Source organism: Callithrix jacchus, chromosome 10, assembly GCF_049354715.1.
Source record: "Callithrix jacchus isolate 240 chromosome 10, calJac240_pri, whole genome shotgun sequence".
In the NCBI taxonomy this organism is placed as follows: domain Eukaryota; kingdom Metazoa; phylum Chordata; class Mammalia; order Primates; family Cebidae; genus Callithrix; species Callithrix jacchus.
This window is the reverse complement of record NC_133511.1, coordinates 78,228,837-78,244,199: the sequence shown is the minus strand read 5'-3', so window position 1 is coordinate 78,244,199 and position 15,363 is coordinate 78,228,837. Positions and strand designations below refer to the sequence as shown.

General features: G+C 41.7%; 1 protein-coding gene across 30 annotated transcripts in view; it reads right to left on the bottom strand.

The window, feature by feature from the left end:
• MICAL2 (microtubule associated monooxygenase, calponin and LIM domain containing 2) overlaps positions 1-15,363 on the bottom strand; it is a 261,902-nt gene that overhangs the window by 18,788 nt on the left and 227,751 nt on the right. For all 30 annotated transcript variants that reach the window (XM_078340519.1, XM_078340524.1, XM_054242079.2 and 27 more), the window contains 2 exons: positions 12,226-12,318; positions 8,778-8,871 (listed from right to left, as the gene is read on the bottom strand). In XM_078340519.1, coding sequence (XP_078196645.1) covers positions 8,778-8,871; positions 12,226-12,318 — 187 coding nt within the window. The remainder of the gene's footprint in view (positions 1-8,777; positions 8,872-12,225; positions 12,319-15,363) is intronic.

The following is a 15,363-nucleotide window of genomic DNA, read 5'->3' as shown; positions in this document are numbered from 1 at the left end:
GTCATGTGGCTATGTGGATCATCTGCACTTCTTGGGAAGACATAAGCACCTGGTACCTATGCGGATGCTTTGCTCATCTCCATCTCCATCTGGTCCCCTGGCTGCTGGTGCATAGAAAGCCCTTTCAAGGCACAGCTGGGACTCATGACCAGCTAGGAACCAAGATACAGCTGCAATGGGGCAGCCAAAATGCAAGCAGCCTCTGGCTGCGAATAGAATGGCCCGGTTCTCCAGCGCTTTCTTCCTCTCACCATCTGCCTGGCTCCACTATCAACTGGCTCTTCAGTTGCTCCTGTGTTGTCACCTCATGCCTTTTCCTGTGCAAAATGTAAGTATCACACTTGCTGAGGTGAAATGATCAAAACCCAACACAAAATGACTTTTTAGCTCTCAAAATTGCAAAGCACACTATGTCACTTCCAACCACCAAGCCTGGTAAATATTAGTCCCTGCTTTAAGGTGACTGGCATGTAAAGGTCAGTAACGTTTTTCTTTTTCTTTCTCTTTTTTTTTTGAGACAGAGTCTCACTCTGAGTGCAGGGGCCTAATTTTAGCTCACCACAACCTCCTCCTCCTGGGTTTAAGTGATTCTTTCACCTCAGCCTCCCAAGTAGCTGGCACTACAGGCATGCGCCACCATGCCTGGCTAATTTTTATGTTTTTAGTAGAGATGGGGTTTCACCATGTTGGCCAGGCTGGTCTTGAACTCCTGACCTCAGGTGATCTGCCTGCTTTGGCCTCCCAAGGTGATAGGATTACAGGCATGAGCCACTGTGCCAGGCCAATAACTTTTTTTGGAATGAATAGTAGTAGAGAAAAAGATGAACTATTCTATAAACTCATGTTTTTTGTTTTAGTCATTTTCTTTTGTAGGTAATGCTGAAGACTTCTCTGATTATGTATCGGTATGTTTTTTTCCAAGTTAGGTCTTATTTCGTTGTGTGGTTCACAACTATTTCTTTTGATGTGATTTTGCACCTCCTTAGAATCTGTGAGAAGTCCTAACTCAGTATTTGCTGCAATTTTGTTTATGTACTCTTCATCCTCACTGATGGTCTGGGGCTTCAGGGGCCTTTAGAGAAAGTGGAGCAGGAACTCTCAACAGCACTGTGTAGGGCCTCTCCCCTGGACTGGCTGCGTTTCAGCCCCTGCCTTTTGTTCTCTGGTCTGTGGTCAGCGCTCCACTCTGGTGCTATGCACAGACCTGTTTCATTCAAGTCTCTACCAACCTTCATACCCGGAGCTCTGGGGATGTCTGCCTCCCACAGGCTCCTTACCTAGAATGATGCTAATCCAGAAAGCTGTGCTGTGGATCTGGCCTGATTCAGTCTTGACAAGCCCAGGATGCTAGTAGCTAGTTCACAATTCCATTCTGGGAGCCAGAGTGTGGCAGCTAAAAAACAAAAATTCAAATCTTTCCCTTTGAAATTACTTCTTTTTTGTTTTATTCGAAACCATTTATTTTTTAGAAACAAAAAAGAATTAGTTTTTCTTAACTTTGGGCTTTATTGAAATTATATTATACTGTATATAGTCTTCCAAAACTTGTTTTAAATTTAAAATTACGTTGTAAAAAGGCATCCATGCCACTCATTCATTTTCACTGCTCTCTATATAATATTCGGTTGTATGACTATACCACAAATTATCCATTTCCCTGTTAATGGATGTCTGAGTTGTTCCTAGAGTTCTGCTATTATGATTTATGCTGTTATGAGCATTTGTGTATGTGTCTTTTGGCCCATGTGGGTAAGAGATTCTTTTGAACATATATTAGGAATGAAATTCTTAAATTGTAGGGTATACACATATTCAACTTTACAGCCTAAAGCCAAATTGTTTTCGAAAGTGTTGTGACAATTTATGCTCCTACTAACATTGAATAAGAGTGACACCTGTCCCTCACCCTTGCCAAATACTTAGTATTATCAGATTTTTAAAGTTTTGATAATTTAATAGTTTTCAATAGTTTCTCACTATAGTCTGAATTTGTATGTTCCTGTCTTTTTCATAGGCTTATGAACATTTAGTATTCTGTGAAAAGTATATTTATGCCATTTATCTATATTTATATTGGGTTGTTTGCCTATTTCTTACTGATTTGTAAGAGTGAGAATATTCTAGAATGCTGATTCTTTTTTGGTTATATTTTTTGCAAACACAGTTGACTATCTATATCTGAGGGTTTTACATCCTCAGATTCAACCAACTGTGGATTGAAAATACTCTGGAGAAAAAAAGATGATTGTGTCTGTACTGATCATATACAGACATTTTTCTTGTCGTTATTCCCTAAACAATATGGTATAACAACTATTTACACATTTATGTTGTATTCAGTATTACAAATTATCTAGAGATGATTTCAAGTATGCGAGAGTACATGCATAAGTTATACGCAGTTACTATGCCATTTTATATCGGGGACTTGAGCACCCTCAAATTTTGGTAACTTCAGGGGTTCTGGAACAAATCCTCTGTGGATAACAGAGTGTGACTGTATATTTTCCAAATGAGTGGCTTTTCATTTCCTTTACAGTATCTATTGATTAACAACTTGAGGTCAAAAAAAGATTCTTCTTAACATCTCAAGTTTCAATTTTCACATTAAAGTCCTTAATCTTTATGGAATTGATTTGTTTGTATGGTACAAAACAAGACTCAATTTTGTTTTTTCCTCTACAGAAACCAATTGTCTCAGAATCACTTACTTCCTGTGATCTCTAATGCTACTGCTGGCTTATATCAACTTTTCATATATATTAGATTATCTTTGGGCCCTTTGGTGACTTTCAGCAAAGTATTAAAATGGGCTCCATAAGACAGTGCATGTTTCTTGTTAGATTTACTCCTAGGTATCTTATATTTTTTTATGTTAATGTAAGTGACATCTTCGTTGCTTTATTTTCTAGGTGTTTGATGCTGAGATATTAAAATGCAATTAATTTTTCTAGTTTGAGCTTATATCCAGTCACTGTGATTTAGGTCCTTATTATTTTTAATAGTTTACTTGTGCATTTTGGGGGATTTTTCAGATAGAAAATCCTCGCATCTGGATATAACAAATTTTTTTTCTTCCTTTCCAAACCTCTTGCCTTTCCCTGCCTTGTCTCACCACACTGGTTGGGATCTCCTGCACAATGTTAAATAGAAGACAGAAGAGTAGGCAACATTATTTAATTACTGATTTTTAAAGAAATGCTTCTATTTAACAGTGATGTTTACTGCATGGTTTTGGAAGATATGTTTCAAATTTAAAAAGTTCTATCCTGTTCTATTGCTTTTTTTGGCTAAAAGCTTTTAGCAAATGGGTGTTGAATTTCATCAAATGATTTTCCTTCTTCTATTGAAAAGACCATAAGATTTTCCTCTTTAATTTTTCAATATAGTAGTTGTAAAATCACCCTTAGAGTGCCAGATTTAAAAATTAATGGGATTAAGTGTTCATTGTATTCTTTTATCTTTTTGAATCTTTGCTATCTCTGTGGTTGCATCTGCCCTTTTCATTTCTTATTTCTATCTTATTTTTTAAAAAATAATTTAAGACGGTCAGCTTTAGTCTTTTATTGGTTTGTTCAATATTTGGCTTGCAATGAAGCCATGGACTTTCTACAGACTGGCCAGTGAAGCTGGGAACTTATTACTCCTGGCCATTTTCTGTAAGGTTGGTGTCCTTTTCTGACAATATCCCATGATATTATGTGACAAAATAATATCATCTGTGTTTCCATGTTCATGGCAACCTGTATTTAGAGAGACTCCTCTAGAATCACAGAGGGATGGCAACCCTTCCCCTGCTCTGCTCACCTATGAATGCACAGTAACCAGATGTGTCTAATGATGAATGAGAGGGTGCAACATTTAACCCACTGCCTTCCAGTACCTTTTGAGAACAAACAGTTATGGAAGGAAACCTAAAGAGTATCTGTTTCCTAAAACCCATTCCCAAATTGTGGCAGACTGTCAGAGAGGCATGGCTTGAAACCCATAGTCTGCTAACTTTGTTGAACAGCTTTTATTGTATTGCTGTTTTGGGGGCAGGCAGTGGCAAGGGTGCGGGAGTGGTAACAATTAGTTCTCACTGAGGTCTTTGTTTGGACCAGGCATGCAAAATTCATGTATTACAAATATTTATAGAAACCAGCTTAAATCTCTTTCTAGGGAGTATAGTTACAAATAAATGTGAAAGAATGAACAAACAAATAAATACAATTTGAGAAGTCATTGACCATACAGCTGTTTTCTACAATAACAGGGATATAAAAGAAGAGGGGAGAAATCTTTTTGAATGCCTATTGTATTTCAGATCCTTTTTTGGGTGCTTTATTAATATTATATCACTTCATCTTTTCTTCATAGCATCCCGATGAGGTGGGCATTATTCATCCCATTTTACAGATGAGAAGAAAATTTGGCAGAAATGTAAATAATTGTATAAGGATTACATTGGGATTCAAACTCAAGAATGTCTGACTCTAATGCCTGTGCTCTGTCCAGGACACCTCACTGTTACATTATCCAGGAATTTTTATTCCTTGACTCCTCAGCAGCAGCGAAAACCACGAAGTCTAAGCCAAATTACTTCCCCAGTCCTGGTGAGGCTTTCGTTGGCATTTCTCACCATAATGTGTGCTCCTGCTGCCACCTGCTGGTACCTTACGCATCCTGATTTTTCTTTTTTCTTTTTCTTTTTTTTTGAGACGGAGTTTCGCTCTTGTTACCCAGGCTGGAGTGCAATGGCGCGATCTCGGCTCACCGCAACTTCCGCTTCCTGGGTTCAGCCAATTCTCCTGCCTCAGCCTCCCGAGTAGCTGGGATTACAGGCGCGTGCCACCATGCCCAGCTAATTTTTTGTATTTTTAGTAGAGACGGGGTTTCACCATGTTGACCAGGATGGTCTCGATCTCTTGACCTCGTGATCCATCTGCCTCGGCCTCCCAAAGTGCTGGGATTACAGGTTTGAGCCACCGCGCCCGGCGCATCCTGATTTTTCTTCCTCAATCTCGGGAAAGGAGAAACCATCTGGCTCCAAAAAAGGCAAGAAGCTCCTTGCAGACAAATAGCTAGTAAATCGTCCCCAAAGCTGGTAAAGCTATAAGGGAATAATAATTCTTATGAAACTCCCCTGGGGAGAAATTCTTTCTTCTTCGAAGTTACTCAGTTTTCATCAGATTCCAGGTATTGAAAGCAAGCCCAGATTGTGTTATCCAGACCATTTAAATGTGAATGGTGGTCTCTTCTAGATTGGGGTATTCCATGCCCCTAGTATGTAACACTGATCATCATATTGACAAGGAACAGCCAGTAGGTAACAAACAGTGCCTCAACCAAGAAGAGTCTAAGTGGCTGTAAAGCTGGGCTTAGCCTCCTCCCAGAAGGTGGTAGGGCCCCCACTGCATATCCCCGTCTTTCACCTTGGCATCTGGACCAAGAGGGGACTCTCTTTCCTTTGTCAAAGACAACACACACACACACACACACACACACACACACACACACACACGCATGAGTCCACATCCTGCAAGACATAATGATTTGTCATCTGGGGTGGATTGTTAGATTTTTGTTTTTCTTTGTTTCCCTTTCCTTGACAAAATGGGGAAAAACCCTTCCCAGGGCAGGAGAGCTTATTTCTGACTGCTGGAAAAAAAGAAAGCGGGAATTGTTGTCAGGACAATGAGGAGCTCATCAAAGCCTCATTTTGCTCATCAGCCATCACTGCCCTCCGTCCTGCACCCCCGCATGTTCCTCTAATTCAATGCCCGCCTAATGAATACCTTCCAGAACAAAGCCCCTTTCAGGCTGCCTACATAATTATCAGAGGAGCCTTGCATAACTGTCGCAGGCTACTCATGTTTTCAGGTCTGTCTCTAAATTTGGTTATTCACAACCTTTATAGCTCAATATTATTGCCTAACTGTGATCATTTTCTAATTATCCTAATAATACCTATTAAATAATTCCCATTAAATCACTTGAACTGGAGCAGCACAGGCCAGCTCAAATACAACTTAACCTAATAAGCATTGGTCATTCATTAAGCAACAGGGCAATCTCTTAAAAGGACTGAATAGAATATTAAACCGCCAAGGAATATTATTATTGCACAAATGTTATTACAAGTTAGAGTATATTAATCTTGGTGCCTGGTTTGTAAAACTTCCATTTGGTTGCTTTTGAGGCCGCTCTCCGTGACTTGACTCCTTTAGTCTCCAGCCCCTTGTTGATCTGCATCTGTCACCCACACAAGGACAATCAAGGGAAACAGGCCCATAAACTTAACAGGGGAATTAAATTACCAAGGGAATGAATGGAATCCATCTTCTAGCTGGCTAGGCACACCTCTGAAACATCACAAGCTGGCCAGATTCCTTTTGCTATAACTCAAAATAACTCTCTCTTTCCTTCCTTTTTTTCATATTTGGAGATGAGGAGGATTTTCAGAAGATGCTTTACAATTTTGGTTTCTATCATTTAAATTTCAAGCAGTAAAAATTAGACAAATTCTTTAAAAGAATATATGTGTGGACACTTAGTAATATTTTGTAAAATGATATGAGGTAGTGTTTACTGAATGCCTACAACGTAATCAGTGCTCTGGCAGAGACTCTGCCCATCAACACACCTAATCCTCAAAATGACCTGGTAATATGGGGATAATAATCTTCACTTTTCAGACAAGAAATCTAGGGCCAGAGAGGTTAAGTGATTTGCCCAGGACTAGTCAGCCTAAGTGGCGTGGAAGAGAATTTGAACACAGGGCTTGCTGGCGCCCACAGCTCCCCACTTCCCACTATGCCACCTATTGGCCTGTGTTGCTGGCAGCAAACTGAAGCATGCCCTGGCTTTTCTGGTTTTTCCTTTTCCTTTCTAAGGCTGTCACTGAGCTCAGCAGACTCCCAAAGACAAGGACCAGAGCCTTCTGGACTGGGAATATGATCAAACGCCTAACAAGGGCAGTTCATTCTACTGAAAGTCGGCAGCAGCTGTAGAGACAGACAATGACTCTCAGTCCAAGCAGCAAGAAACTGTTCGTATTTGTAATAAGCCTATTTCATGTAATAAGACTTATTTGTAATAAGCCTACAAATGAGCAAATTTGGGTCATCTTTGCAAGGAAATCCAGTGCATTTTAGTAAAAAAAAAAAAATACTGATTAATCATCTGCTCCATGCCAGGCACTGAGCTATGGGTATTACCTAAATTGTTTTAGCTAATCCTCACCACAAATAAAAGAAACAAGTATTATTACCACTCCCAATTTACCAACAAGGAAACTGAGGCACAGAAGAGGTAAAGTCTGACTCCAGCACTTCCCTGAAATCTAGTGCTAAATTAACCAGGCAGTTAATGAAACTGAAACCTCAGGACCCCTTACTTGGATGGGTCCTTGCAAGGTTCTGGAAGCAGCCCTCACAATTTTACATGCATGACTTTGCATGAGCTCCAGGCCTCGAGAAATCTAGGTCTGCCCCTGCTAGTGTCATCACTCTCAAATAACTGAACTTTCAAAGAATTGAAATCCTACATTTCACTTGTTAAGTAACAAGCAACCTGTTTATATTATTGCGCGTTATTTCAGTGCTCGGTTTTTCACCTTTTATATCCCAAATACTGAAGGCTGAAAATATCCATCACAAAACTAAAGAGGCAATACCCCCAACAAACTCTCAGGGTCCTCCAATTCATTAGCCATACCCCTACTGGAAGATTTCCGAAAATGTAAATTTCTTTCAGCCATTCCTTACCTGAAAACCCTTCACTGGCTCATTTGTGAAGATATTTCATGTATTTTCACATTTGAGCTTTGCTGGTGCTGTTCCCTCTGTTAGAACAATCTTCTCTTCACTGGTTAACTCTTGTTCCACCTCTGGTTCTCATCTTATAGATCACTCCTTCCCGGAAGCCTAGTCTGATGGCTCTCCTTGCCCCAAGATCAGTTAGGAACCTCTTGGTTCTGTCCACATTGTATCCTAATGCTTGTTCCTATCACAGCATTAGGGGACATACTGTATTGTGGCTTATCTCTTTACCTACCTTGTGTCTCTCAATGGACTATAAACTTCTCAAGGTAGAAGCTACGTCATACTCACTGTTATAGACCCAGTGTTTTAATGTCTAATGCTCAGTAGGTCTTCACCAGATGAGTTCTGTTTGAATCTAAGAATCTGAAGCTATCACTGGAATAACTACCACTTACTGCTTTACCTTGGGCCAGGCAATGCGTTACCTAACCATCATATGTAATTTCCTTTTTAATCCTTTTATCAGTTCTCTAAAGGAGAAAACCACTATTATCCTCATTTTAGATGAGAAAAGGAAGTATAAGGGTTTATAACATGACTGGCCCAAGGTCATACAGGTAGTAAAGGAAAAACCCAAACATTGACTCTCACTCTGGGCTTTGAATTACTACCAGCCTTACTCCAAAACCCACATATTTCTCCTGAATTTATCTTAACCCCTGAATTGCAAAGAACATTCATGTTAGCCAGTGGAGAGGTGGGGCTGAACAGAAACCCAGTTATAAGGCCTGTGGGCTGACCAATGCTCCTGGGAATTTCGAATTGGGCCCATAGTTTGATTTTTACACTTGATCTTGGCCAAAAGGCCGAGAAGCAATAATGCGATGTTTAAAGTGTGCAGCAGTTATGGATTTAGCACATATCCATGCTGACAGATCCCCAGCAGGTGACAAGGTCTGTTTTGCTCAGATGGTTAGACTAGCACTATTCTCTTACCACGCCCACTGCTCCAGATCTGCTAGGATGCCGTACCTGCTTCTCCTCGCAATGCCTTCTCCAGCCTCACACCCTGGATCTCAGAAGCCCTCTGCCGCTCCTCCACCTCCTCCAGCTGCCTCTGGATGGCCTGCAACACCAGGATCACGTGTCACACAAGTACTCTCCACATAGAGTCCCAAGAGGAGCAGATTCTGCCACTTCCTTTCCAGGAAAAAGAGGCCCTTTCACTTGCGATGGTCCTGCCTTGAGTAACTAAGCAAGGACCTCTGAATTCCCAGACAGCTACATCCAGATGTTTCCTCCTTAGTATGCAACATAGAGCAAGGAATCTGTGTGTACGTTCAACTGGCCCCTAAGTAGACATTAAAACAGTCCCCTTAGACAACGTCAATCACAGATGTCCTCCAAGACAGAAGGTGTTGGGTGAGGTGGGCAGTTATCCCAGCTCCTGGACTCCTTGGAGCCCACAGCCTCTGACTGTGGCCGTGGCATAATGATTGAAGCTGCAGCCCCTATTCAGAGTAGGGTAGTGGGTCCTGGGGCAAACTCAATATGTGCATAATCTCTTTTACCCAAGAAGAACCAGCCTATACCTCCTAAGGAGTCACTCTGGAGCAAGAGACCTGGGCCAGCTTCTGTGGTTTCGTGCTCCTGTTTCAGATTGTCCTGCTCCTATCCTTAGCTGCAAATTGCATGTGGTCTTTCACTGCACCATGGGCAGATGCCCAGCATTCTTTCACTGTGGAAGTGTACTGTGGCTTTTTTACTAGCAGGTTATTAAGACAAGACACAAGATATTTAACTCATTAGGGGATGACATCATATCTCCTTAGGCTCATTCTAGGCACCTATTAAGGTCTGGGGTGATGATTGGATTGGCATTTACATATTTATTTTCTCTACTAACTATTAATCTCTTGTGTATATTAGAAAGAAAAATTAGGGGCCAGGTGCGGTGGCACACGCCTGTAATCCCAGCTCTTTGGGAGGCCGGAGGCAGGCAGATCACGAGGTCAGGAGTTTGAAACCAGTCTGTTCAACATAGTGAAACCCAGTCTCTACTAAAAATACAAAAAATTAGCCAGGCCTGTAATCTCAGCTACTCAGGAGGCTGAGGCAGGAGAACGGCTTGAACCCGGGAGGTGGAGGTTGCAGTGAGATGAGATCATGCCACTGCACTCCAGCCTGGGCAACAGTGGGAGACTTTGTCTCAAAAAAGGAAAGAAAGAAAGTTATGGAAAAGCCTTTCCTATATAACTTTTGTTCATCCCCATCCATTTTCTCTGCTTTCAAACACCATGCTGTCAAAGGCACATCCCTTGGGGAGGACAGACTCTGCACCTGGCACAACAGGTATATTCAAGGAACTGTCAGCTATTTGGGCAGGCAGAATGCCTGTGTTCCTCCTTTGCTTTACTTCAGCTCTGTCTCACTCTTCCTCCTTAACCCCATGTCTTTCTAAATTGCCCCTGAAATCAAAAATAGAGCCAAGGCCCCTCAAACCCTATAAAGAGACCCAAGCAGGGAGGGGTAGGGCCTGCACAGCCACCCAGCTCTTCTTGTCTCAGCTATGAGTGCTTAAGTTCCAACATAAAATCTGAACTAGATGGAAAGTCTACTTAAAACTCCTTGTGATTTCATGCCCTCTTCCTGTGTCTCCCTTAAAGACAATGATATCTTTATAAATCCATCTCTCACCGGCAGGCTGTAAAACTGCCAAAGAAGGGAAGCACCTAAAAGACTTATTACTGATCACTGTGCAGTTAAAGCTATCTGGTTCTTAGGGACTGAATTGTGTCCCACTCCAAATGTGTACATTGAAGCCCTAACCCCCAATGTGATTGCATTTGGAGATAGAGCCTTTAAGGAGGTAATTAAGGTTAAATGAAGTCCTAAGGTTGGAGCCCTGTCCTTATAAGAGGAAAAGACACCAGAGGTACTTTTCTCTGCTCACATGAACTCACAGAAAGATTATGTGAGGACATAGCAAGAAGGCAGCTGCCTACAAGCCAGGAAGAGAGGCCTCACCAGGCACCAAACCCACCAGCACCTTGATCTTGGACTTCTAGGCTCCAGAACGTGAGGAAAATAAATTTCTGTTGTTTAAGCCATTCGGTCCATGGTATTTTGTTATGGCAGCCCAAGCACACTAATACAGTGGTCATTCTTTAGAAACTAAGGGTGAGGCTGGGCGTGGTGGCTCATGCCAGTAATCTCAGCATTTTGGGAAGCTGAGGTGGGAGGATCACTTGAGCTCAGGAGTTTGAGACCAGCATGGCCAACATGGCGAAACCCTCTCTACTAAAAATTCAAAAATTAGCTGGGTGTGGTAGTAGGCGTCTGCACCCAGCTACTCAGTGGCTGAGGCAAGAGAATCACTTGAATCCAGGAAGCAGTTGCAGTGAGCTGAGATTACGCCACTGTACTCCAGCCTGGGCAACAGAGCAAGACTCTGTCTCAGAAAACGAAACTAAGGATCAAAGTCTCAGAGAATAAAGAGGGCTGCTATGGGTGCCAGCAGGACTCAAAAGGCTATTGCAATTCTTCTCTTACTATAACAAACTGTCTGGGGTGAAAATACAAGGAAGGTACATTGCCTACTTTGCCAATCAATATCATAAGAGTTGTCTTGTTCTTGGAAGGAAAAGTTGCAGTGTTTCTAAGAAAACTGTTTTAGAGGTTGCAAGTGGACAGAAGTGACTTTTCCCCATTTGCTAGGTGAAAGAGAGCTCCCAAGTCATCCACAGGGAAGGGTAAAGGAGGGTGGATTGAATGATGTCACTCTGGTCAGAAATAGTGTGTAGGATTATTAGCCAGATAAAGGGAATAACTGGAGAAAGGGATGTGAGGATATGCTGGATTAACATGAGTGGCCATTCCAAGTCCGTATGTCCTAAAACCCAACTCTTGTTCAAGACTAGGCTTGGGATCCTCAGAGAGATGGAGGATGCTTGACTTCCTGCTTCATTTTGCCTGTCTGTGATGGAGTGGGGCAGAGCAACTTGGAAGGAAATGTTTGAAGTAAGCAATCAGGCCAGGAAATCTTTATTGGAATGTTAGATACTTACGATTTCAACTAATCTTGAAATGGAGACAGTCCTTAATAGCTGTCAGTTTAGTAAAGACACTGTTGGGGAGTTGGTGGAAGGTTTGTGTCTACAGAGGACAAAACTAAGGTCACTGCTACATGGCAGTCAGAGATGACGCCCAAGGCCATGCACTGTCTCTTGTTCCAACCTCACATGTCTGCAGACGGAGGGGTGGCTGAGAAAAGGCTGTATTAACACCTGGGTTGTCCATGACCCAGAGTCCTACTGAGACTAAGCCAGGGCCTCTTTAAAACAGCCACAAATCTGGTCCCTCAGAGAAGACTGACCTTTCTCCAGCCTGCATTCCCTAATACAATACACTCTCAAACCTCTTTCCCATCCAGAGTCCCAGGAGACCCAGGCCCACTCACTCATCTCATTTATTTACTGACCTGAGCCTTATAGAGTCTTTTCAATTCTTCTTGCTTAACCAACTGCTTCATTGCTTTTTCCAGCTTCTTTCTTCTTCTAAGTGTCTTCTTCTCCTATGAAAACAAATAGAGAAAAAAATTATGTCTGAGAAAAATGAGGTTGAAATTTACAAAATATCATTATAGGCTTCTGCTCTTTCCAACTAATGATTCCTAGTCACTGCTTAGTTTCCAAAATAACGACATTGGTAAAACTCTCTGCAATGATAGGAATAACCTATTGCTGTGCTATCTAAAATCCAGAAGCCAGTAGCCCCATGGGGCTGGTGGACACTTGAAAGGAAGTGAGTGTGAATTAGAAAGTGAATATTAAATGTTATTCAATTTTAATGAATTTAAGTGTAAATTTAAGTAGCCATATGTTGCTAGTAGGTTCTGGATTGGGAAGCTGCTATGTGTGTATGGGGAGGGAGTGTATGTGTAGGTCTGCAGCTGGGAATTGCTGTATAGAATACTGGCTGGGTTCAGCTGAGAGAAAGAATGGCACAAGAATTATACTTTACAGGGGTGCTATGATATAGCTCAGGAATGAGGGGCCTGGGAGAGAGAGACAAGCAGGCAAGCAGACAGATATACACACATATGCTCTCTCTCTCTCCTACATGTAAAGCAGTTAACAACTTTAAATAGTGCTTAAGTGGAGTCTACAGTGGCTAATTAAACCTGGAAATGGAGAAATGTATCATTCCAATGAAAGTGTTTTTTGGCTTGAGGGAAGCCTGAGATCCTTCTCTTCCCAACCTCACTTTGTTTACACAATTGTAGCATTACTGTCACTGAGTTGTGTATGTAACCTGTGCTTGTTAAAAAAAAAAAAAATTCAAAACTAATGCATAGAAAGTAGGAGTCTAGATCTTGATAGTGTCACTTCCAGGTTTTAAACACAAGAGAAAAGAGAAATGATGGTGTGGCCAACTCCACATACTGGAAAGTTCAGGAGACACTTCTGATGGGAGAAACAGCAGAGACTACTGGTTGAGCACTGGGTCCACAAGACAGGCAAAGCTTGCATCCAATCCCAAGCTGAGCTGTGTGAGCTTCAGAATGTCACACAATGTTCTGAACTTCAGGGCCTCCTTTAGAGCAATGAAAATAATTTAGTGCCTAGGATTAAATGAAATAATAAGGCTAAGGCCCTTGTAGAATACTTGAAAGAGACATGGGATAAACTCTCAGTAAATATTAATAGCATGATTCTTATTATTAGCATGCCTATTATATTTTAAATTAGCATGATTATCACTTTTTACTAAAATATATGATTTTTGTGTGGAGTATATATTATATATACACACACAGACATTCTGTAGCTACAAAATAAATGTTCACATTGGGCTATTTTTACTCTGTTTGCCTTCTCTGAGCATACACTTAGGACCTCCAATCTTAAAGATCTTCTTCATCCTTGGAAGAAAATTTTGACTCTCAGAACTCAACTTACACCACATAGTATCATCTCTGCTTCCAGGAGATGACTACCAGATTGACTGTCAATTGCTCTGAATGGAGATTCCAGACCTTTTGCATGGGGGATTCGTCACTGGGCAGCTAGGATCTTTCTGGAAAGGCTCTAGGGAAGAGGTGGTGGGGATTAATGGTAACTGTCATCCAGAGATTGTCTAACTAACTTAGTTTATATGGAGTCAGTTCATTTATTAACAAGCGTCCCTTGAGCTTCCATTATAGTAACCTATGTAATAAATTCTCACATTTACTAAATGCTGCATGTCAGATACTATACTAATTAATTCACATGTGTCATCCCATTTATTCCTCAAATTGCACTTACTTTACAGACAAGGAAATCAAAACTCAGAGAGGAAATTAACTTGTACAAGATGATGCAATTACTAATAGGCAAAGCCAGGAGTTAGGCACAGGTAGCCTGAATCTAGTATCCACATTTCATCTACTCTATACTGCCTTTCCTTGTGCCAAATGCCATTTAAACACAAGGCCCTACTCTAAAGTGAGACTACAGAAAAGAAATGCCAGTGTTCCTCCCTAAACGAAGACCACTGAATGCAGTTCCAAGGTGAAAGGTGGGGGAATTGCCTCAAGAGGATCACGTGGTCTTAGCGCTTTCCAGCAGCAAAGCTATCAGACTCTGACTGCTTTATCAAGAGTCAGCAAAACAGAACCTAGAAAAAGAAAGTCATTTATTGCCTTTTATTAAAAGTTGCTGACACATAAAAGAAGGATGCATCATTAATAAAGACACAGCCTTATGTATACAAGGCACAGATCTTATATCCTCACTGATGATGCGGAGAGGGAAAGAAGCTAAGGGCTATGGAAGAAAAGATGCAGAAATCTGGCAGAATCAAAGACAAGCTGCTGCATCTCTTCCTGCCTTAGTCTCCTAGATCTAGGTGGTAGTGTGGGAGAAGAGGCAGTGGGGAACAAGGGTGAAGCAAAGGGAAGAGGCTGAGAGGATACATCCTGCCTCTGGTTTCCTGTGCAAAGGTTCATCTGAGCTGTCATGGGCTCTGTGCCACCTGGCTGGGGACACACCTGCATGGGACAGAAGAGACAAAGAAACCAGAGGAAGAAAACCTCCTCTCATTCCTTCAGTGTTGAGTGCCTTCAAGAGGTTGGAAAGAAGAACTACTGTTGCCAGCTTCCCTTCCTTTAAGAGTGGGCCAGGTCCGAAGCCAGGTGAGGCAGGCATGCTTTACCGCCTGGCAAGCTGATGTGATGGTGGGCTCTGTTCTGGACCAGCAGGAGGACACAAGGAGCGATTTGTGAGACTGGTCCTAGATACCACCGTCTTGTGATTTCAATATGTTTGGGCCATTCTATTCTTTTATTCTCCATGTCAAGATGGCTGATGCTGGAATCTCTGCCTAATTTGAATACAGAATTAACTCCGGGTCACTCAAGGGGATGAGGGGGCAGTAAGAAAACCACAGAAATCAATACGACACACACAGAATTCATTTGTGTTGAATACTGAACTATTAAGAGACATCATTGTTAGAAATGAGAAATTCATACATCTTTCTCCCTCAATCTCGACTCCCTCCATCTCTTTCTTCCTTTCCCCCGTGTGCCCCCATCTCTCTGTCTCTCTCTCTCTCACACACACACATACATATA